The 24,884-nt window shown below is 44.0% G+C and overlaps 1 protein-coding gene across 2 annotated transcripts in view; it reads left to right on the top strand.

The window, feature by feature from the left end:
- smad7 (SMAD family member 7) overlaps positions 1–24,884 on the top strand; it is a 40,326-nt gene that overhangs the window by 5,747 nt on the left and 9,695 nt on the right. For both annotated transcript variants that reach the window (XM_067983409.1, XM_067983404.1), the window contains one exon: positions 3,503–3,577. In XM_067983409.1, the coding sequence (XP_067839510.1) occupies positions 3,503–3,577 (75 nt within the window). The remainder of the gene's footprint in view (positions 1–3,502; positions 3,578–24,884) is intronic.

The following is a 24,884-nucleotide window of genomic DNA, read 5'->3' as shown; positions in this document are numbered from 1 at the left end:
ACAAACTCAGCACAGGCCTGGAATCAAACGTCAACCTTCCAGTACCACACCGAGCAGTGCTGTTATCCACCAGGCCATTGGGGCAGCTTGTGGACCAAGTCACTTTCCATCAACGAGACTTGAGGGCTGATTTTCTGAATTGCACGTCGCTGGTGTGGAGTATCACCCACCAGTAGTACGTATCAGGAAACTGCCGGTTCACTTCCCATCACTCTCCCTCCGTAAGGATGGAAAATAAATGCCGGCCTCGCCAGCGACGCCCACATCCCATGAACGAATAATAATAAAAAATTGCGGTGAGTGTGCCCACAATTTGCCAACATGTGCTGTCGGTAGGCGATGCCCTGTGCTAGCAGTATGTATTTATAAACTTGGCGGCCCTTTAGTTTCTTCAATTGAACTGGTATTTTGTAGATTAAACATAGGCATGTAGATGTTGAGTTGGGAGAAGGGTGGCAGGGGCATTCTTATTGATGTGGATGAATCAAAGGAAATCCTAAATTCAAGCGTGTGTGTTTTATGATTCATGAGTGCTATACCCATTCCCTCCCCAAGTACAATCCCATGGAGTTTCTGCTTACTAGTCAGATTTCTACTTAGAAAAAAAACTGGGAAATTTGGCAATTGTTAACAAAATATAAATACATAATAACAAATGACAAGTTTTACTGGTCAGCCAAATTTGCTGGGCTGCACCCATCACTCAGATTCTGTTCTGAGGGATTGTGTGGGGCTGGGGCTGCCAGGGACAACAGCTTGAGCAGAGAAGAGGCTTAACTAAACAGTTCGGGCCCTCCAGTAAATTAGACGCACAGCGACTTCTGCACCTGATGTGTCCCATTAGTTGAGTGGAACAACTTCCTGCGAGGTGTTGACATAAAGGTTAACGTATGTATGTAAACAGAAAGCCACAATCTGAAGTTGCATTTATGGAAGGGAAAGCCCAGTCACTTTCGAGGAAGTAATGCCGATTTTGGCATTTGGAAGCTGCAGCAAGGCTTTCCTTCTGGTTTGGAGCAAAAACAAACAAGAATTTATATCGATTTCTATGTAGCTTCTTGTTAGTGTTAATAATGTGTTTTTTTAAGAAAATGTGATGCTGCCAAGCCAGAGTTTCACCAATTGGTCCCCTTTGGGCTACACCAAGGATACAATTATAAAAAAAAGTCATTGGCAAAATAGGTGTCACTTTTTATTAAACATTCACTTCACTTTTGCCAGGTTGTCCCTCAAGACAATGTGACTCATCAGGAATCCTAAGAAGAGCCCCGTTGTAATACACAATTGGGCACTTATAATTTTTTTTAATGCCTTTAAGCAAATTTTTATTTTTGAAAAATTATAAACACTGGAAAGGTACAATACATGCGCTGCCCAGTGTGGAACTGAGGCAAACAAACCAGAACGATCCAACACCCAATCTTTGCCTAGTTAGCTGTTCTGAAACGGGATGATGTTAAGGATGCTCCAATTGACGTCAGTGCCTCTGGGTCAGGGAGGGGTCCTGCTGCCAACTGCTGTCTGGTGATCCCTGCTGGAAAGTGCATGTGTGCAGCTTATTAGGTGAGAACAGGATCAGGCATCAACTACAATTCCCACTCCTCCCACACCAAAATCAAAACCATGACGACACTCAAATGCCTGGGCTCACATAATTGGGTGCTGCACCAGTGGGTCTCTGGTACCTGTGAAACTTTACCCCAGCTTGGGACAGTGCCTTTGCAGGGAAGGGAGAGAGAAACAAAACCAAAATTTCACAAAAAGAAACCAATGCTAGAAAAAAATGCTGCATCAGATATGACACCATATGGAGTGCACCCTCACTGCCTCAGATACATAAACACATACAAAAATGGCAGATAGGAAAAGACCAGCTGGTCTATCGAGCCCATCACATACAGCCATGTTGAAATTGAGCATTTTGGCCCCCACCCATCAGCAGCCATGTAATCTCCTAGGAGAGACAAAAAACAGATTAAAAAAAGCTTGAGGCCAATTCAGGGGAAAAAAGGTTCTGAGAAATTCCTCTCCGATAAACACTGGCAGTGGGTGTTTTTTGGCCTAGGCTTCCCCAGGAACAGAGCTTGCCTGAATAGCTCAGGTAATGTTTTATTTTAAACAGACCCATCTTCAGGTTTACATTTATATAGAGCATAGTAATGACCCCATGTAATTATGAGGTACCCTTGGCTGTTAAATATCAGGGGCTGACTTTGAAAAGTTTTTTGTGATATGAGCTGGGTAGAGTTTGGAGCCAGTGCAGGAGGCTGATGTGGGTTAAAGGTGGTTTTTGTGCAGATCGGTTGACAAGCTTTCAACTCAAGCCTGAATAGGTTCACCACACCATTTAAATGTTAAACGTTAGACTCTGAAGCGACAAAACTTCCTTCATAGGAAAGGAGAGACGTTTGGAGACACATTGTAATTGTGCCCAGTCTTATCAGGGGTTGGTTGGTCTTCCCACACAGCTTTGGGTTTTATTGCGTCGCTGAGTATTTGAGGTATTTCAGTGCGGCTGGCTGGGAAATGGAGATAGCTTGGAGAGGAGCCAAAGAAAATGGGCCCACATCACTCCCTCACTGTCCAGCTCTTAATGTGGAACTGTGGCATGAAAACAAGGCTGAAGCTATTTAGGAGATGGCTTTCATCAGCTCGGTCAAAAATGGGCTGCAGGAAAATGGAAATGAAGGGTAACCCTTTGAGGACTGGATGGATTTCTGCATCATTTCACCAGACATTTATGCTACATTTTCATCAATAACTGGCATTGTAACCCTGACTGTGAGCCAAGTTTCCCCTAGGCTGTTTCCCTCCCAGTGATGCCCACCTCCCCCCCCCGTGTAACTTTACTGCCATACTACTTCAAGTGTGTGCCTGCATCTCTCACTGTCTCTGTAGATTGGAGATTACCAGGCTTGGGTAAGTGAAAGGATATGCTTTGAGGGAAATGATGAAGGAGGGAACACCCCCTTCAATAGGTTGACCTCCCTGCCTTTTTCAAGAGGTATAGTACCTTTCTCTGACTGCCGACCTGGCGAGCTCCTGAAGTTGGCTATGAGTCAGAAGGATGGGTGCAATAGAGTGGCAGTCAGACTCCCCCAGAGAAAGTGAAGAGATTATATGTGTCATCCTGGGCGACACGTTCACATCACCTAGCAGCCAGCTTGACAGTGGAACTGGGAGTAATTGGGCTCTGGAAGAGTTGATGGGAATTAGATATTTGAACAGAGAAGTGCGATAAGGTGCGGGTATAGTTATTTTTTTCTCCCCAACTCCTGGTGATTGTGACTTGCTGGGATACAGTTTTATAGACACTGGTTTCCCTCTGGTATCTTGTTAAAGTGACTGTTCTTTATATAATAACCTAGTCAGTGAGTGTCAGTAGGCTTTTATCTACAGAGGGCATGTAATAATATGTGACGTCCAGGTTGAATGATTCAAATAACATCAGAAAAAAAATGTTTTGAATTATTTTAATGGGTGTTTTTCCTTTTGCTTACAGCAGATTCACCGGACTCTGTACCTCCCTCTACTGAAACTGGGGGAACTCATTATATGGCCCCTGGGGGGCTTTCAGGTAAGAGACACTCTATAGCGTTCTCAGCCAGTTAATAATACTGTGATTCCTCTTAAGTGTTAAAACAGGATGTTCACAATTTTTTTAAAAAAATCATTATTAGCAAAGAATTATATATGGGGGATGTTTGAGATCACTGGGTGGATTTTTGTCCTCACTGCCTGGGTTATAATCTAAAGAATCTTACAACACCAGGTTATAGTCCAACAATTTTATTGGACTATAACCTGGTGTTGTAAGATTCTTTACATTTGTCAACCCCAGTCCATCACCGGCATCTCCACATCATGGGTTATAATCTGGCGGAGCAGATTGCCAACTTGGTCTTCATTCCATTGAAATCAATGGGGTGAAAATCAGGTGGGTTCCTTAACGGGTGGCCGATCTGCTCTGCCAGATTACTGCCCAGGCAATGAATACAAAAATTTACCCCCACCACTCACATTGTGAAGGACAGTGATGGTGACTTGAGCTTCATGGATCAGTATCAGAATATAGCTTGTATTCTAGGTGTACACTATATTGTGGTATTCTAGGTGTACAATATGTTATATTATCCCAAGTGTACACTATATTGTATTCTAGGCATGCAGTATATTGTGGTATTCAAAGTGTACAGTTTAGTTTGGCATATTGCGATATTGTCAGTGTGGTTTTCTAGATGTACAATGTAGTGGTATTCTAGATATATACTTTCTATATGATTCTACATGTACAATACATTGTGGCATTCTAGATATGTATACTTTAAATTGTAGGTATATTTTATAGTGTGGTAGTCTAGATAAATAATACTGGGGTATAATGCTCTATTGCTGTCTCTAATAGTGTTACAGAAAGCTTTGCTTTGCTTATACTATGTTGTCCTTCCCTGTTCTGAAGAGATTCACATTTTGGTAGCCAGGTGTGGTGGTGGGATGTGAGGGTTAGGGGTAGGGTTAGGATGCTGCATGGTCTTGACTCTAATTGGTGTTCTTCATCCCCTTGTTGTGGCGTTCCGTGATATTAGATAGGACAAAAATAGTAAGTCAATGGCTTGAACAGACAAAATGGCAGACTCCCTGAACCAACCTGCGCTGCCTAAATATGGCAATTTGTTTTTTTCATTTTACACTCGGTTGTTTTTTGTTTGAGCTGTAATTACGCAGTTATTGAAGCACCCATTTTTAAATTACAAACCAGCGAGGATTGCAGACTTGTGGTGAGGTTTGTTCTCTGTGCAGAAGTTTCCCAGCCCCACCCAGGTGTGGCATGCAGTTGTGTGTGGGCTCCCAAGAGGTGAAGTTGAGTCTATGGGTTCCCATTCTGCAGACTTTGATGGTAGAGGAGCATTTCTTGAAGGTTGTTTGTGAGACGTAGCTGGCTTTACATCAGATGTAGTAATAAAATACGTCAATGGAGTCTAAATCTCTGGAATTTAAAGGGGCAGGGCTATCTTAGTAAAATGTCTTCCTTATTTGCATATTCCTATGTTCTTAAACCACCATTTTTAAAAAATTCATTCATGGGATGTGGGCGTCGCTGGCAAGGCCAGCATTTATTGACCATTTCTAATTGCCCTTGAGAAGGTGGTGGTGAGCCGCCTTCTTGAACCGCTGCAGTCCGTGTGGTGAAGGTTCTCCCACAGTGCTGTTAGGGAGTTCCAGGATTTTGACTCAGCGATGATGAAGGAACGGCGATATATTTCCAAGTCGGGATGATGCGTGACTTGGAGGGGAACGTGCAGGTGGTGTTGTTCCCATGTGCCTGTTGCCCTTGTCCTTCTAGGTGATAGAGGTCATGTCATGTGGTGAATTATGGTGGAGGTGGAGAAAGAATGGGGGGATGGGGAAACTAGCCTTCATCCTATTTTTCCATAGCACACTGTGGTAATGTATCAACATACTTGGCCTTGTTTGTAGGTCTCAGTTGGTCCCACACAAGTGTGTTTGGAGCCAGCTAGTTGCTGGAGTGCAGATCTGTGAGAAATTTTAAAAGAGCGTAATACCGAGTGAACTATTTGACAATAGGAAACAAATGAGGACGCAAAGGCAGATTCTCCTCCTGAGCCAGCGGTACTCTTAGCTCTCTCAAATTAAATGTATGAGTTGATATTTCAGTGACTAACATTCTGGTCAGGATCCAACAAGTTAATTTTAGACTGTGGTACTACATTGTAGGAAGTTGTTGGAACTCAAAGTAACAATCAGCCCCACTTACCGCTGTTAACCTGCACAGTGCAGTCCTGATAGAGGGGAGCTGCGTCAATGCTGTTGCTTGAAGTGCACTTAAACATAATGGCGAGCATGTGGAATTTGTGTCCTATGTTGATTTGAACTGGAAAACGCTTTGCAATATATGAATTGTGTATGGGGTGATTATTTATTTTAAGGTGAAGCACTGATAGTTACAGTTCTGTTACTGGTTTGAGCTGATTAATTAAGAGTGTTGCAGAAAGAATGGACCACATAGCTTTCAAGTGTGTTTACTCAAGTCTTTTATATAGCAGATTGGAACCAATAGTCAAAATAAGCCTAGCAGCGAGACTGCGTTCCAGCAAATAAATGGGACATCAGAGCTTGTTTCATGTGCTGTATGGCTGTTTCAGCGAGGGGCATCTGTCTCAATGAGGGGTTTGGAATTGAGTTAGTAATATCAAAGGAATTCTCTATGTATGCCAGGAGTCAGAATGGACACTTTATTAACATTTTAAGTGAGATCAGTCCTTCTGTGGCTTTGACTTTAGTCAGGAACAAATTCAGTCTTGATATAAAAGAATTGCAACACACCTCGTTAATCCAATCTTAATCCTTAATATCTGTCAAACCAAGGCTTAGTAAACCGGCATCATTAGTTGTAACCTCAGTTAAAAACAACCTTGATTTCTGACTCCAGACAGAGAAAATGATGAAGTAAGTGTGTGTGTGTGTGTGTGGAGGGGGGTTGGACTATTAGGTCTGCTTTTACCATTAACTTGCATAGGAGGGGGAGTTGATAAGATGATGAGCCTTGTGTCCTCAGCATCCTTATGCAGCAACATGTCCCATTGTAATGCGACCCCCCCTGCACATTTAGGCCCATTGACTGATAATGGATAGTACAAGAAGGTGGAATTCCATTTATCTGCATGGTCAGGCTTCAGCTGTTTTAATGGGAGAAGAAAGACTCTTGGTGAGTGGCCTCTGACTTTATCAGCTTAGAAAAAATTATTTCCTATTGCATGTCTTCCCTCTCCCAAAAATTATTCATAAATTGCTTACGTGTATAAAACCTCAGACACAATGGGCTGGATTTTCCTCCGAGACTGATGCCCACCATCAGATTGCAGGCTAACCTCTAGTCCCCCATCCGCCCATACCAGATGGTCACCATCAGCCCTTGCCTTACCTGCTCCATGTAAATGTCAATGGGGAGGCGGGACTCAGCGAGATTTTCCCGCTTTCCACCGTTGATTCCATAGACCCCAGGAGAAGGGGGGGCAGTCATCCCTGGGGTAGCGGTGGTAAATAACAACATCAACTTGCATTTATGTAATGTAAGCCCCCATAAGTTGCAGGATGGATGCAAAAGGCCTAGTAGTTGCTTCCTCCCACTCCATATAGGCCCCAAAGCACTAACCTTTTTAGACCTGAGCTAAGTCCAAGGTCTAAAACCCTTTCAGTTCCTCCCCTTCAGGGCTCTCCTGCCCCATCTAAATCCCTGGCCACCTCTTCAGGTGCTATAGCGCACTGCGGTCTTGGCAACACCGCTAGGATTTTCCGTCCTTGCAGCAGCAGGTTCACTCTTGGTGGTGAGAAGCCCACCCTACATACTTAATGAGCCCCGACCTACGAAAATGGGTCAAGGCTTCGACGGGTTTGCAACAGTGGGTCTAAGTCCCATCCAGTACCCACACGGTGTGTTGTAGCACACTGCGGATGGATTTTTAGTAGCACTGTGGCTGGGTAACAGTGGAGGGCTACTGCGTTTGTACTGTCAGTTCCAAAACAGTGCGTGGATTGAAATGACTTCCTGCTTAACCCGACAACCCTTGCTGGACTATGAGCACGCCGATCCTGCTGACTGGAGAAGTAGCAGCAACAGGTAGGCCATTTCAGGTTTCTTGTTTGCCTCACGGCCTTGAACCAAACAAAACCTGTTATTGATCCAGCCATGTTGTCTGTCGGGACCCGGCCACTTTAATGAGGTGAGCACTGCAGTGGCTTTGTTCATAAGCTGCATCCATTATAAAGGCCATCTATCTTTCCCCTGGCCTAATTTTCGTCTCTCTTTTGAAGGCGCCGACTCATACAGAGATAAGACACAGGCACTGGTGCCTCACCCAAATGGCCACTCTTGACATGCAAGACGAGACAGTGTCACCTATGGAGACATTTTGTAGGAATCTTGAACGTGATCTTGCGCTTACCGACTGACTGAACTCGGCCTGTGTAATCGGGGTGGGGGGGGGGGGGTGCTTCCACAGGGAGGGTGAATCGCCATGGGTTGCATTTGTGCTAGTGGCCAGGTACAGATTTACCAACCTATTATAGGCAGGAGGCCAGGAGCTGGTGATATCGTGCAAGTGTTCCATCCTCTCAGCTGGAACACTTGCACGATGTAGAGATTTAGCTGGGGAGGTGGAGCAAATTAATGCAAACTTAAAAAAAAATAATTGTTTTTCTCCCCTGCTGTCCTGAAAGCCTAGACTCCTCGATGGGGATGCAGGCCCATGGGCGCAAGTAACCCTCGGGTATCTCGTGCAAGTGGCCAATCTTCATGGGTGAGCCTGGGCAGTGAGTATGGGCAGGCTGTTTGACTGTGCATGCATCATAGCCAAGCTGATCCTTTACTCACCACACACATACACACACAGACACACATAAACACACACACACATACACAGACACACATAAACACACACACAAACACACATAAACACATACACACAAACACATACACACACACATAAACACACATATACACACACACATGTATACACACATATACACATACGCACACATATACACACAGGAACAGGAGTAGGTCTTCCAGCCCCTTGAGCCGATTCCGCAATTCAATAGATCATGGCTGATCTGTACCTAACTCCATGTACTCGTCTCTTCCAGTATGGGTCACTGGATCGTGAACAGGAACATGGCTGAATTTCTCCCCTCTCCTTAGCCCAGGGATACTGAGGCCAACTGTAACACTCATATCACCAGCTCAGCACAGATGGGACGGTTGGAGAAGGGAGAGGAATGCTTTTTCAAATAGGGGAAGGAAGGAGTAAAATGAAATATACAACTTTAAAAAAAAACGTTGGACTTTCCAGTAACCTGGCGCCCCTCTCAAGTCATCTCAGGTGGTTTGGAAATCAGTGATGAGCTGTGCAAGAGGTTGTCACTGCTTTATAGAGTGTATTTCTCTGACCTGAAAGTGCATTCAGAGGATGTGAGACTTGTGTGAGAAAGCTTCCGGGGACGCTGCGGCTCTCTCTCTCTCGAGTGTGTTGTGTTTGTTTTTCTTTTGGCCTAATATCCAGAGAGTGGTTATTTAAGAGAGGGAGTCAGCCATTGTTTGCTCGTGGGTTTTAATTAAAGCACTGCAACGAGGGGGTCGCTTTTTCTTAAAACTGTCCAGATGAGTTTATTTCTAGAAATGAAGAAAGATATAAAGCTGGAGTTGAATTGTGGACTTTGCTCTTGGGTTGTGAGGAAGAGGGGGGATATGGAGTGCCTCAGGATCCTTGACGAAATAGCTAAAGGAAGTACTAGTTTTTAAAAGGCGCTTTTCAAAAGGTTTCTGTTACTGATAACATCTCGCCTATCAGACCCACTGGTGGGGAAGAGAGGGGGCTGGGGGAGGGGGGCAGGAAATGGCATCTTTCATTTGAAAGTAAAATGCTGGACGGAAGGAGCTGGTGCTGACCAGGATAGTGTAGGAACAAACAGTCGGGAATTCACGATGGCTGTCCCACTGGGGCCTGCAAACGATTGAACTGGTTTGGGTGTCGACTGGAATTGATCTTTTTGGAAAAAAAAGAGTAAAGGAATATTAATGTAAAAGCCTTTTAATCCTTTTATTCCACCCCCACTCCCCCACTTCAGTTTCAGAAATACCCAGGGCCTCGAGAAGTTTGCATGAGTCTACCCAGACTTGATTTTTTAAAAAATCAATGTCTTGTCTGTGAATATTTAAGGCGGCTCAGTTTTTCAAGGGTCTTTCTGGCTCTGTTCCTCCTGCATTTGCTAAATGTCGAGCTTGCTGTTTGTGGAGTACTAGACTTGCTGGATCTGTTTCTCTTTGAAAGCGCCAACAGAGACCGCAAGGGTGGTGTGGATTGTGCTTAGCTTTTCTACTTCTCATTGCTAGATTTTTTTGATCGTTGAAAACCACAAAGGAAGACTTTGTTTTTTAAAAGAAATGTTTTTCATCAACTCTACAGTGTTGTTGCTGGAGTGAGCTCTGTTGAACCTCACTTTTACTGTGTTTTGCTCAAGAGAGCAGGGCACCGCGACCCCACTGGAGATGTGTATGATCTATTGCCCCTCCCTGGCCTGCTCCCTTCCTCCCTGAAGGTGTTGAGTGAGAAGGTTTAATGGCTGCCGCCTGCCCTCCTGTACCTCGCCCAAGTGGTTGTTCTTCCAGTGTGACGTCAGTCAGTGAGCGTTGGCAGGAGACTCTTCCGTGGAAGTGATCATGGCTGACTCTGATCCTGTTCTCGCCCGATGTCTACACGCACATATATATTCTAGCGTGAGTCACCGGACAGCAATCCCCGTCCGATTTATTTTTCTTCTTTCCTAGTCCAGGATGACAAGGCCGATTGTAGTGTCCTAACTCACCCTGAGATAAGTTAACTGAGGACAGTCCAAGAATTCACCCAGGGACCTACCTGTACCACATCATCTAGTGCATTTTCCCACTGAGCCTTCAGCATTTATTCCTCCCCCCATCTCTCCTTTAGTTTCTTTTTCTCTGTATCTTGTGTCTGTCCCCTTCTCTCTGTCTCATCTCTCCACCTGTGTCTCATGTCTCTTTTCCTTCCAAATTTCTCTCCATCTTTTTCTGTGTCTCTCCTTCTATCCGTCTGTCTCTCTCCCTGTGTCACTTGAGCATCTCTTGTGTCTCTTTTTTCAATCTGTGTCTCTGATATTTACATTAGAGATCAAATTCAAAGGATAATCCCATTGGTCAAGCCTGAATTTGATATCTCCTGCGTTTATACTCACCTCTGCCCCTACCCAGGACATGCTCAAAACAGTACAGTGTGAGCTGGGAGAGGAACAGAGATTCAAAACAGATTCTTCACCTCGGCCTGATAAGTCTATCCATCTTTGGAAGCTACTAACAAGCCTTTAAAGGCTTCAAAGATATTTGCTCAGCTTTTTAAAATAAATCTACACTTATTGTAGCCCATTCGAATTATCTTGTGCCTGAAATGTTGTACGAGTTGAATTTGTACAGATTTAATTTGCTGGCTATTTTTGTGTTTTTTTCTTTCTCTGTCTCTCCTTTGTCTCAGCCTCTGTGTTTCTGTCCATTTTCACATCTCTCTCTGTTCCAGTCTTTGTGGCTCTCTCTGTCCTGTTTATCCGCCTTGCTCTTTTCCCCAGTCGCCATACCTCTATCTCTGTGTTTCTCTTTAGGGTACACTCAGTGAGGCTATGTATGTTCTCGGTGGGAGCATTGCTCGATGCAAGCACGGATTGGAGAACCGGCAGTGAAGCTCTGTACACCCGATTTGTATTGCTGTCTATTTTCAGATCGTTAAAATGAATGACCGGAAAATCACGTGCACTGACCTCCACGAGGGATTCTCTGATCTGTGGTCCATCTACCCTTTTGTTTCTGCCTTGCCTGGCGTTCTTTGTCTTCTCTCAGTCTTGCTATCCCTGCATTCATTTCTCTCTCTGGCTTTCTTTCTCTCTTCTGACCATCTGCATATTTACTTTTATCTGGCTCTTGTATTGTCTCTCCCTCTTCTCTGTTTCAATTGCTCTGACTCCCAAATCTGGCTGTCTCTGTCCTTTTGTTTTTCTTCTTCTGAACCTGTTTCTCTATCTGTCTCTCTTTCTGTCATTACTTCTGTCACCCCATCTTTCTGTACCTTTTTCTGTCTGTCTTTTCTTCTGTCCTTAACTCTGTCTCTCTATGTATATATTTTTCATTCTCTCCTCTTTCTTTATTACCTCTATGTCTCTCTTTATCCCTCTGTATCTCTATTTCTCTCTGTCGTTACCTTTCTGTGTATGTCTCTCTCTATTTATCCCTCTATCTTTCTTCCTGGCCAATGCATAGCTGCAGTCAGTTAGTGTTATGAGTGAGGCTCAGTTCAGGGCAGGAGGGAGGTCTGGGGGCTGAAGCCAGGGACTGACTGAGTTCCTCTGGCATCTACAGGGGGAGAAAAAGCTGAACACTTGAGTGGGGCCTCGACAATGAAGTGGCTCCTCCTTAAAGCACAGAGATGACCTTTAATTCACTGGTTGTGCCCTTTCATGTTGTGTATGAAACTTTTGAGGGGGGAAGAGAGTCTGAACATGGTCTCAGCAGTGAAGACACACATGTCAAGAAATACAATTAACGGATAATTTGCTTTTCTTTATGTTCGCAATATATTACATTTTCAAATCCTAAAGCAATTTCTGATGTATCAATACATTTCTGGGTTGCCCGTTGTTAGGTTTAACTAATATAAGAGCTGGATAGACATGCGATGTTTACCCCAGATTTCTGAAGATTGTATGTGGACAAGTTGAAAGGGAAGGTGTGGTGGCTGATGGGTGAATTGCACATTACTAGATAACTGGAAGGTTCTCTGTCAAACACTTCATTTAACGTGTTTAGTTGAATGAGGGGGTTGGGGGTGAATCAAGGGTTTAACTCTCACCATCATTGAGAACAATAGCAACGGTTAATTTGTACTGTATTTGTGGGGTGGAGAAACTAGTCTCTCAAATGCCTGTGTTCTTGCATTAGAATTGTTGCGTTAGACATTTTGAGTAGGGCTGTACTCCTGTTAGCCCCCTTGCTTAGGCTTCTGTTTTTAAATATATGCAGACCGGGCTCTGGGCTGGCCCCCCTCTCTTCCCACCCCGCCCCCCCCCGACCTTTATAGACTACCTCTGGTACACTGAAGGGCATGGATGCACTAGAGGAACGCTTAAAAATATAACTTTAAGTATCCTCTGCGAGAACAAGCATAGCATATAAATACGCATTAAAAAATAATAAATAATATAGTTTTAAGTAAAAAAAATTGTACCGCTGTGCTTGCAGTGAATTTAGTCTTTTTCGACCATATAGAGCACTGCCTTTTTTATTGGTGTTTATTGAATGTAGAAAAAAAATGCAGACCGAAGGAAGTTAGTGAAGGGTTAACTCAGCCATGAAAAGCCTTTATTGCTCTCTAGGCCGTCTGCCAGACTGGGAGCCTTGCAACTAACCTCTCACACATCACGTGACTAGAACAAAATGCAGCCGGCCAGTGAAGTGCGGAGACTATAGGACTTGGCACTGTCTGCCTGTAGCTGTTGGCCTTCGACAACCCCCCACCCACCCACCTCCCCCCCCGCTCCGGCCCAGTTCCTTCTTGCGCTCTGCCTTCCTGGCTTCAGGCCTCTTCTTGTGCAGGCAGGGTGGGCTTTTTCTTTTCTTTTTGTAGGATCTGCAGCAGGATGTGGTAAGGAGGGCAGGGGTCTGACATTTGAAGAGGCCCAATAAAGGCTTCAGTTTCAAAATTAAAAAAAAAATTAAACTCTTCACACAATTTTTCTTGTGAACTACCCCGGCCTAGATATCTTCTTTAAAAAATAAGACCAATCGCTTCCTCCCGTTTGCTGGCTATCACTTGCCATTCCCACTTGGTCCCACTAGGTTTCTGGGGGCCAACTCCCATTGCTTTTTTACACCTTTTCTGTTCCTTCCCTCCTCCCCATCTCCTCCAAGAACCACAGAATGCTGTTGTAACAAGTGGCTAGATACCAAAATTTGCCCAGAGGTGACAAATGAGCCCAAATGAGGCTGAAATCCAAAACTGCAGCCTGCTAGTTGGGAGATTACTCGATTCAAACCTTCACTTTACCTCCATCCCCACAAGATGAAGTTCTTAAAAATCGAGAGATCAGTATTTTGTAACAACTGGATTTCTGTGAAATTAAAGGGTAAGTATATTCTACAGAATTGTCATGTAACGATTTTTGTAAAGTTCCAATTTTCTGTCCTCCTTACTTGACCTTTTTTGGGGGATATCTTTTCATGGATGTCAACAGCCCTCTGGTGCCTCGTACAAGTGGTCATTCTACACGTGTGAGCCTAGACAGTGAATGTAAGGGGACTGTTAGATGTGTAGGACATCACAAGCGAGCCAGATCCTGCCCTCACCCCATATGCACATTTCCAGCAGTGGTCACTAGACAGCGATCAGGAAAGGGATCCTGGCTGATTTTTCACCTCCCTAACACCACTAAAGCCGATCGTAGCACCACGAACAACTGCCCCAGCTGTGATCAGTTAACTCAGCACAGACGACAGATATTTCTAAATGTTATAAAGGCCAATACCTATACACTATGTCTCTCAGTTACTGATTATTGCCCTGTTCTAGGCACTACCCAGTGACATCATGAACGGGCAGTGCTGCATACTGGCTGAATTCACAATCACTGGAGAAGAATTCATGATATCCACACGGTGGGTGAATTGTGCTTAAAATGGCCCGGAATTTCCTCTGAGTTGCCCCCCGCCCCCTCCCCTGCTGTAACTTCACTGGAAGTGCGGCAGAAATCCTGTTTAAACGCATAAACAGTTTCTGCCACACTTACGGCGATGTTATGGCAGCAGAGCAGGAGCAGTTCTGAGGAAATTTGGGGCCAATGTCTGCTTCTAGACTGTGACCAGAAGTGCTCCAGTGTAAATCAGGGACGATTGAAAGACACCGGAAAGTGCACATACATCAGCCTTTTATAAACTCTAGTATTATGGGACACACATTAGACTGTACTTCCCCTTTAAGCAGTCACAGCAGGCACAGTTTGCTATCTTATAGTTTGTTCTGGACATTGCTGCCAACTTGTTTGGAACTTGCCAAATAAATGTAGTAATCTCACAAAACAATATTTTTTGTTAACTCGGGTCCTGAGAGGGCATGTGTGCCCTTCTGGCTTCATTGACCCTAGGCCATTTGCCAAGTGGCAGAAAGGTCAAGAGAAGCATTAGACAAACAAGAACGTATTTCAGCATTGTGCTGAACTAGCAGCCAACAAATGTCCCGTCTCTATAGCAATTAATAGGATGACCCCTTTGGCTCTTTGCCTTTGGTTGAGGCCATGGTCACATGCAGAAGCTGACCTCTTGATTCAGGACTATTTGTAAGGGGGGTGAGAGGGTGGGGAAAGAGGGCGCCAGAGGGTTCTTATCAGCTGCATGTCACAGTTGCCATCCACTGAGAGGACGTGGAATGCCTGTTGGTGCCGTCTTGTACTGACCTTTGCGCTCCACTGTGAAAAAGAATACTGTAACACTGCGCTGACACTGGCATCGTGCTCTGGAGTCGGGATTGAATGACCCACAGGCACTGGCTTGGCTGCCTGCCCAATGTCATAGAGATGTTTCCTCTTGTGTGTGTGGATGTGTATTTTTTTTCTTTTGAGAGAGTCATATAGCTCTTGGGTTAGCCCTAGTTCATGCTTTTTCATGGCAGATGGTTTAACCAGAGCAGCAGCCAAGCAGCTCTGTGCCTCCCAGTTACACTGAGAAAAATGGACTGCATCTGAATCATTGCTACAGTCAACTCCACATAGTTATTGGTCATTTATAAGATATTCGTGCTCTCTGAAGACCTAGTAAGTGAAGGTCGTAGCACAAACCAGAAGGTCCCAGGTCTATGCTGAGTTAGTCGACTCAACCATGGCGGCAGTAAGGGTGAGATACAATTGACCTAAGTGCGTCTGAGCATAAAATGGAGGAATTAGCAACATTAAGTGAGAACAGGATTGGCTCACCTGTAATGCCTTCCTCAATCAAAGTAGTCTGCCAAAAATCACTATTTGGGCTCATACATGACAAGAGAACACTGGGGTGAGGAACCGAGGGTTCCTGGGTTCTGTGGAACTGTAGGAGTGACCCACTTCAGGGCAGAAGGGGGGAAGAGGAGAACAAAACATTTTTCCATTGTTGTCACCAAGAGTTCAATTGATGGTAGGTGGGTAACATTTTCGTTATTTCCACCTGAATAAAACAACCAGTAAATAATTAGAAAAGCTGGGTTGCATCAGGACATAGTATTTTGAACTACAGTATATTGAGCTACAGCATATAACATTAAGAGTGAAGTACTTTTGGTTGCAGGTCTGTCTCTGCCATTGGGAGCAGTTTAAGGTGATGAATATTGAGTATCGCATAAGAAGCATGTTGCATAATATTAAAGCGTATTGACTTAAAGTGTGAATTTTCCTGTCGTACATTGGTGCCAATACACTCAATAAGCTTAGTTTCAACCCTATCAGTTATCACTTCCTATCAACTCAAGACCTTTACCTGTAAAATTCTGTAAGAGGAGTTGTTGTCATAGTAACAAATGTTGTCAGAAGGCTCTTCTTTGTCCAAACATGATGATATAATCTTTTCAACAGTTACTTAGCAATTTTTTAGCATAGGTTTTAATAACAATTTAAAATAAAAATATGAACTGTGCAGTTAAAAAAAATTGCATATTCCCTGCAAGGTGCATCTGTCTGTATGTTGCTCTATCAATCGTTTGTATATATTGTTGGCTTGAATATGATTTCTTTTCATTTTTCTATCCTCTCCTCTCTCTTTGTTAGGATGTACCTCCTAGGCTAGCTAGTCCTTCTCCTATGTGACTGTTCTTCATGTGCGAGCCTAGACCGTGAACATTGACAGGCATCATTCATACATGGCCTTTCCAACAGGGATCACTCGACACTATTTGACGCGTGCCTGTAGGTTAGCACACATGCATATTTCTTAGAATTTATCTTAAAAATTAAAATCAAACTTCAACTCGTTGCTGCCTGTTGCACATACTTATTGCTAGGCTATATGCATGAAATCGGGTTGCATCACAAGAAATGATGCCTAGCATTTTATCACGTGTGTCAGACAGGTCCCAAAGTACTTAACAGTCAAAGAATTACTTTGATTTGCAGTCCCCGTTGTTTGTATGTGAATGTAGCAGCCATTTTGCATGTAGCAAGGTCCCACAAACGGCAATGAGATGAATCGGTTAATCTGTTTTAATTGTATTGGTTGAGTGAAAAATGCTGGTCGGGGCACTGGGGGAACTGTCCTCTCTTCAAGTAGTGTGATAGGAAGCATTAAAGGAAGAAATCTGAGCTACTCATTTAAAAAAAAATTGAAGGAAAAGAAATGCAGCCTTGCGAACAACATAGAGCTAGAGGATAAAATCTATGCACATAGAACTGGGACTGACTAGAGACATTTTCAAGGCAGAATGGAAGAGAGGAAGACAGACAATGAAAGTACTGTGTTGTATTTATTTAATTTTTTCTTCTCCTCCTGATGGTAGGATGGTAACGTTTCTCTTTAATTTAAATACGGCCTTGATCATTACCCAGAGGGATGTGGTCGTCTGCTTCTTGTTTATGGATATTTCATTCCTTTCCCAGTTTCCTTCCCTGCTGTGAAGCCAAGGAAGCTCTTGGCTGAAGAGCTGGTTTTGATTTGCACTTGGGTTTGGTCCCAGACCTCTGGGCCTTGCACACTGGGCTCCACCCAGTCTCATCAGCACGAACTAGCAAAAGAATTACACCTTCGTTTGTACCCTTTCCCCCCCTCCCCCCCAAATAAATTATTATTCTGCTAAAAGGGGAAATACGTTTTGCTGAATTGACCCTGTATGCCTAACTTTTTTATTACCGAGAGGCCTAAGTGAAAGGTGAAGGCCTAGGAGTCTGGTACACCACTAATGTCTAAAAGAATAGGAGAGTTAAATCAGGAATTTGTGGTTTGGTGAGGCCAAGCTTGGGTTTTAAAAGCCTGTAGATTGTAGGAGGGAGGAAACTGTGAGGGAGGGAGGGAATTCTTCAGCTTTGAAATCCTGAGAATATGATAAAATGCACTCTTCCACGTCTCAGTCACCTTTTTTTGTGACTAATTTAGATCTGCTAGATTTGCAAACATTGCGAAATCCCATCAATTGTCTTCATGTAGGGGGACGGTGGGTAGATATTCATGATGTGAAATTGTATAAGACATTACTCACTGTAACCCTGATGTAAGACACTGTGGGTCACTCACGCATATGTCAAAGAACAAGAAAATACTAGTTTTTCTCTGTAGTTAATATTTTAAAAAATCACAAGTTTCAAAGCTGTGTGTTCCTGTGATTCATTAGTGGTTTATCAATCACAGAGAAAAATGGGCATTCTCCTATTTTTCATTGAGAGGAATTTCTCACCCACACAAATCATAACAAACCTCCACTCACTATAGTAGACTCTCACAGCACTGTGGCTCCTATCAATACATAAGCTGTATAAAGCACCCACGTTGGTTCCTTTGAAAGAGCTTGGTTCACTTTACAGCATATATGAATTTTGCCTCTATAGCCTCTACGTCACACTTCAAAGCCTGAAAACTATTTTAAACAAAGGTGGGGGGGGGAGGAAATTCAGTCATTTCACACTGTTGTCTTCTGACCCAGGACTGAGAATCTTCAAGCACGTGCCAATCTGCAGACTAACCTCACCAACAGTAAACCTCTAATTGACCTCAGCATTTACACAAATCAGCCTTTCTGGCCTTAAAGAGATAGCACATCTTAACACAGCCCCACCCTTAGCAACAGAATATTATATTGTGCATTACATGATTTAATGCACCTTTCCTTCTAAAATAGAATATCATCTGACTGGCCATGAAGAATGGCACAGGAGCTTCACTGGTTTATCGGTGGCAATCCAGCTAAGTGTGCAATGGAGGACCTTTTCCTTAGAAACCATAGGCCAGAATTTATTTACACTTACTGTGTATATGTAATAAGCAAATTCTTCGATATGTAAGTCAAGCAGCCTCTTGTTTGGTGGGTGGGGGAAGGGGGCTGGGGGTGGGAAGGACTTGTACATTTGAGCCAAGATTCCACTGTCCCATGGCATTATTATATGAATACTTTGTATCTGTGTGTAAATCATGAGAGAAGGTTCTAAAATAACACCTTCTCCAGCAGTCTAGGGCAAGTTGATTGATATGGAAGGATGATGAGAAGTAATGTGTTCTTGCCTGGAGTGCTTCATGAAGTTTGGACAAGTTAGTTATCAATAATTTATTAATTCCAGACGTTGCGGCCAGCAAGTTGCTTTTAATCATTGTTTTCATTAGTCATCGAGTTGCAAATGACAACAGGCACTGGGAGCACTGTGGAGTGAATGAGGGGGACTGGTCAAAACATAGTGCAGCACCAGGATGCAGGCAAGTTGTAGCTCATTCAGCAAAAAAAACGATTTGTTTAAAGATGGAAATATTACCCCGGAAGGAAAATCAATGGCGTGTCAACTACAGCTGATGAATGGTGGGGTGGGGCAGGCAAGTGGGTGTTCTAAGATGGTGCCATGCAGAGAGTTGAACACCATTTCTGTAAAAAAATGCCTTTGAATGGTTTTCAAATAAGTATTAATTAGATCGCTGCACTTTTGCAATAGGCGAGAAACACCATGGCTGGGAATTTCCTCAGAGTTGCTCTCACTTCGTGACCGTAACTTCACCGGAAGTGCGGTGGGAATCCTCATCTCTTCCTCACTACATCCCCCTGATGGTCTCGCAAGGGGTTACTTTATGTGGTGTTAAGACTTTCCTGGCCCTTCCCAAACCCTGGCGCAGACAAGGGCACTGCCCTCAAGCTGCGTTGTCCCTGCTGTGGCCAAGTTGTGGCCAATTTTGGTGTCTCAAGCCATTAGCATGGCTCCAGGGGCACCCCTGGCACAGGCCTGCCCCCTGGCATGGTGTAGCATTGGGAAACAAGAGGAGGAAAATGGAATGTAGCTGCAGGCCTGAGGTGCCAGAAGCTGCATACCCTGGCCTCAGGCCTTCTGTCTGCTGACCTCCAGCACCCCAACACCCAAGAATAACCAAATTTATTTTTAAAAAATCTTTTATTTCTGGTTTGTTGCCAGACAGCCTCATATCCTCCGATCTGACAGGGTCGTGGTGAAAACCCTAGTGCCAGCATTGTGTCCGAGCACTCCTAGGCTGCGCAAACAAGACATTTTTTATTTGTTCATGGGATGTGGGCGTCGCTAGCAAAGTCAGCATTTATTACCCATCCCTAATTGCCCTTGAGAAGGTGGTGGTGAGCCGCCTTCTTGAACTGCTGCAGTCCGTGTGGTGAAGGTTCTCCCACAGTGCTGTTAGGAAGGGAGTTCCAGGATTTTGACCCAGCGTCGATGAAGGAACAGTGATATATTGATATATTTCCAAGTCGGGATGGTGTGTGACTTGGAGGGGAACGTGCAGATGGTGTTGTTCCCATGTGCCTGCTGCCCTTGTCCTTCTAGATGGTAGAGGTCGCGGGTTTGGGAGGTGCTGTTGAAGAAGCCTTGGCGAGTTGCTGCAGTGCATCCTGTGGATGGTACACACTGCAGCCACAGTGCGCCGGTGATGAAGGGAGTGAATGTTTAGCGTGGTGGATGGGATGCCAATCAAGCGGGCTGCTTTGTCCTGGATGGTGTCGAGCTTCTTGAGTGTTGTTGGAGCTGCACTCATCTAGGCAAGTGGAGAATATTCCATCACACTCCTGACTTGTGCCTTGTAGATGGTGGAAAGGCTTTGGGGAGTCAGGAGATGAGTCACTTGCCGCAGAATACCCAGCCTCTGACCTGCTATTGTAGCCACAGTGTTTATGTGGCTGGTCCAGTTAAGTTTCTGGTCACCCCCAGGATGTTGATGGTGGGAGATTCGGCAATGGTAATGCCATTGAGGTAGGAAGACCAGGAACACTCCTCTCCCTCCCCCCCCCCACCCCCACCCTACTCCCACTTTATTTGCATGAATGTGTTGGGCCTGTGTATGTGCTCTGCCCCTGAGAGGAAAGGAAGCCTTGGGAATTCCGGGCGCAGTGTAAAGATGGTGGAGGCCTGGCAGAATATATATCCACCCCCTCCCCTGACCTTTGCGCTTGGGGAAATGGATAGTCCTGGGGGGGGGGGGGGTTGCAAAAGTCATGGAAATTGGCCCCCATATTTTTGACGGCGCGTGACAGCATAAGAAGAGATGAGAGATCCTCTGCAGTACTGTATGCAGAAAGCAATTTGGCTCTCTGAACTGTACTGCGACTTTCAGCGATCTCTCCAGGAAAAGAACAGAAGGGAAGGTTGACGTCATGGCCATACTTGACTCCACATGCACTCATGCTTGGTTGTCACGCTGCTTGAAAGTTGCTAAAATATCTGTCAGATCTTGTGAAAGAGTTCCAATAATTATTTCTTGTAGCCTTGTGATTTTAAATGGAAAAACTTCAGTAAGGGCCTGTGTTGAGATTTGATCTTGAATGGCCCAGTGATGATTTTACAGGGGTTGGTGGTGATGTCAGGCCCCGTGACCTTGTGACTTAACAACGATAATTCCTTCAAAGGTGTGGTAGTAATACAGGTCCAAACAGTAAGGCCCATCATATCAGTGGGTTAAAATGTTGCTATGGGAGAACTCTGGGTTCCCCCGGGGCCTGCTAAATTGCCAGCAAACGGGGAAAACCTTATCAATTCTACCCTTCTGAAGGTAGCATCAGGGTTTCCGTGCACCGACCTTGAACTCCTGCCTGGGATTGTTAAAATATTGCGATCATTACAAGCTCACTCTCTCAACTTCTTGAACTTTTATCAATAGAAGTCCTCCTGACCCAGGCCTGCTGCCCTTCCCTTTTCTGAATTCATTTACCAGACGCTGCAATCAAAATGCATAGGTGGATTTTCCGGACGGGTTTTGACATACTTCGTTGTTTGTCGTAGCCAATTTAGGCAGGCTCCTTGTATACAGTTTAAATTTTTAAGAACTACTGAATACCGTGGATATATACTAGTGCTACCAAGTTACATAATACTCCCCTCTATTCCTCGTTTGCACTCTCTCTCTCTCTCTCTTTTCAGGTTTCTTTGCCATTTCCTCAATTAGATTACATTGACATACTAACATCCTACAAGGCTGATGCTGTTCCGGTTTCAGACAAGCCAAAACACTCAGCCTGAGTCACGCATTGTGTTCCTCTAGTCTGCTGCTGGTTAAGGTTCTGGCGGGTGGGGCGCTGTTATTAATGTCATCGTTTACTTTGAGCTAATAGCTGGGAAACAGCTGGCATTTTGTCAAGAAGACTGAACAAGGTCTCAGTGGGGTTTTTTTTTTGAAGATAATTTTTTTTTTGGTTTGCAAAGACTCCCAAGGTTGTCTACTACAGCAGGTTTAGTCATATCACAAAATCTATCTTGGTAACAGAGGAAAAAAATGGTATCCCAGCATCCCCTTCAGGTATTTCAGACAGCAATAGATTCTGAAACCACAATGCAAAAGGCAGGGAAACCATGGAGGAACGGCAGCTGAAGACGTGGGTTAGAAGGCGGCACACAGTTAGGAACTTCTTGTGTGAGATGAAAGATTGGATAAGCTCAATCAGTTGACTACAGATTTCAGTCAAATGAACACATGCAAGCATGAGATATCATATGAGACTTGAATGGAGCTGGGTTGTGCTTTTGAAGTGTGGGAAGGAGGGGTGTATCTGGGGCATTTTCAGGCCTAGCTTGGCTTTGAAAACGCCACCATGACACTAATGCCATAGTGGCCAAGGAGTGGGGGAGGAGATTTGTGCTATAAAATGAATAGCAGAGAAAGTGATCAGTGGCGCACTGATGCCATTTTGCTGCTAGCCATGTCATTGGTCCTTCTCTGTATAAAGCTTCTTATGGGAGGGAGAGAGGAACAAAATCATACATGCCTCTCTTGTTGGGTTTCATCCTATCTCAACAATGGGACCAAATCCATTTTTCCTAGACCCTATTCAACCCAGGAATTTGAAACAAAAAAGGGGGGGAGGTATTCTGTAGCATATTTTAAATATCAGCATTATTGAGATTTTCAATTAAAAGGTTTCAGTTACAGTACTTGTCACATATCATCTTGTGTGGTTTGGTGCCAGATTTTGTTTGATAACGCTCCTGTGAAGCACCTTGGGATGTTTTACTATGCTAAAGGTGCTATATAAATGCAAGTTATTGTTGTTGTTGTTGTCACACACCTTGTGCCAAATTTGATCAGACTGTGTCCCAACTGGTGGAATGCTCAATTGGAGAAGTTGAATGCAATTGCAGATACCCCCTAAAGATTGTCCTGACACATGACAGGGCATCAGCCAATGTTTCTCTTCAGTGATGGTGACAATATTGAATTTTGCCCTGAGGTGCATTAGTGGTTGTGAAGAGTTCTCTTGATTGTATTTAAGCCCTAGGAGCGGCAGTTTTTAAAATCCAATCAAAGGATCTAAAAAGGAATATTGGCTTGAATGGGAAGCGGCAATCTTCTAGGAACAATATAGTAGGCCCAACAGACTCTTTTTCTTGATTAATCTCACTTGCCCACCTTCTCACCATATACTTCTCTCCAGGAATGCACTTAATTGCCCTTTGAACAATTATACTGTCCCATTCACTGGTAACTGATTCAACAGTTCTATTTCCCATTGAATATAAAAGTTCAGCTTGACTGCCCTTCTCACTGTGTCCACTTCTATACTACCAAAAACAAATGAACTCGTTCATCCCATTGCTGCTTGTGCGACCTTATGTGCAAAATTCCTGCTGCATTTGCCTGCGTAACAACTCAGATTGCGCTAAAAGAAAACAATTAGATGGGAAGCACTTTGAGAAGTCCTGAGTGACATGATAAGATGTCAGATAAATGTAAGTTCGTTCTCTCTTCCTTCGTTCTGAACTTTTTAATTTTTAACTTGTGTCCCTGGTACTTGAACTCTTTGCTACAGTGAAAAAAATGTGATGAATTCCTCTGCTGAATAATCTTAAAAACTTCCATAAGGTCACCTCGAAGTGTGAAATAAGTTCTGACTGAATTTCCTGTTTAGTCCCAAATTTCTAATTTTAATAAATTACGTCCCCTAGTTTTTGAACCTCTGGAGAGTCGTAGGAATAACGATCGAATAGCAATAAGAGAGGCTCCAGCTGGACTGTAAGGGGGAATAAAACACACAGGCTGTGCTTTCGTCCTTCAGACTGACCTGCCGAGCCTCCATTTCCCCAGTACAGTACAGACAGTTGTCTGTTCTTACTTCACGACCTGCTATTTAGGCCAGAATAGCTTGGGGGTTGGGGAGCTGGGTGGATTCATTTACTTACAAATGAAAACCTCCAGAAAAAAAACACTTTTAAGATGTGGGAGATGCACCCAGAGCATGCGGGCGGTGAGTGATTTATATCACAAGCTGCAACCTCACTGTGCCTATGTGGTGCGTCAGGGAAGAAAAGCCGTGTGATCAGGAATAGAAATGATTTGATTATAAAGCCAGACAGAAGTAATCATTAACTTCTTCAGGCTGCTCTCTGTCTCCAGTCTGCCGGGTGGTGTTGTTTTTCCCCATCAGATGCCACGGGGACACAGTCTGCAGGTTGTTAAGTTGTAAAGTTGGCCGATGGTTGGAGGAATTGAAGGGGCGGGTGGGGGTGGGGTTGTGGGGGGGGGTGGTGGAGAGCGGACAAGAAAAGATAAAGGTACAGAATTTCTTGTCAGGCACAGGATTTATAATCACAGCAGTTTTCAGTAAAGTGTAAATGGTGGGCATGCAGTATTTTCATACTACGTCCACTTCAACTGTGAAAAACAGCACAAGTACGTTGTGTGTCCTTCCAATTTTGAGTTGTGTTTAGAGAAAGCATTTTATACTGCACTTATATTGTAGCACTGACATATAGGGCCGGATTTAAGTGCTCACCGTTATTTATGCTCAAATCGGACAGCAAGTGAGCAGAGATGTGCAGTTAAACATGAAAATCCAGAAGTTGCGCAAAAAGGGCATCTCGCCGTCTGGCTCCCCGTTCAAATGTATTGAATGGCATGAAGTTCCTGTACTGATGTCATGGATAAGAACTAAACTCACTTGTCTATTCCAATCTTAGGTACCCTTTTAATGGCATGTTAAGTCTTAATTACTGCCAAACAACCTCTCTGGCACTGAAGATTAATTTTTACAAATGTGGAGTCTCATTCCTTCAGATTTTAATTATTGTTGGAGATTTTTTTTTGAAACACTTAAATAATTTTTAAAAACTTTTTCTTTCTGTCTCTTTTATCTCTCTCTCTTAATCCAATCTTT

Source organism: Heptranchias perlo, chromosome 1 (genome assembly GCF_035084215.1).
Source record: "Heptranchias perlo isolate sHepPer1 chromosome 1, sHepPer1.hap1, whole genome shotgun sequence".
NCBI classification, from domain to species: domain Eukaryota; kingdom Metazoa; phylum Chordata; class Chondrichthyes; order Hexanchiformes; family Hexanchidae; genus Heptranchias; species Heptranchias perlo.
The sequence above is the reverse complement of the archived record's forward strand: the minus strand, read 5'-3'. Positions and strand labels throughout refer to the sequence as shown.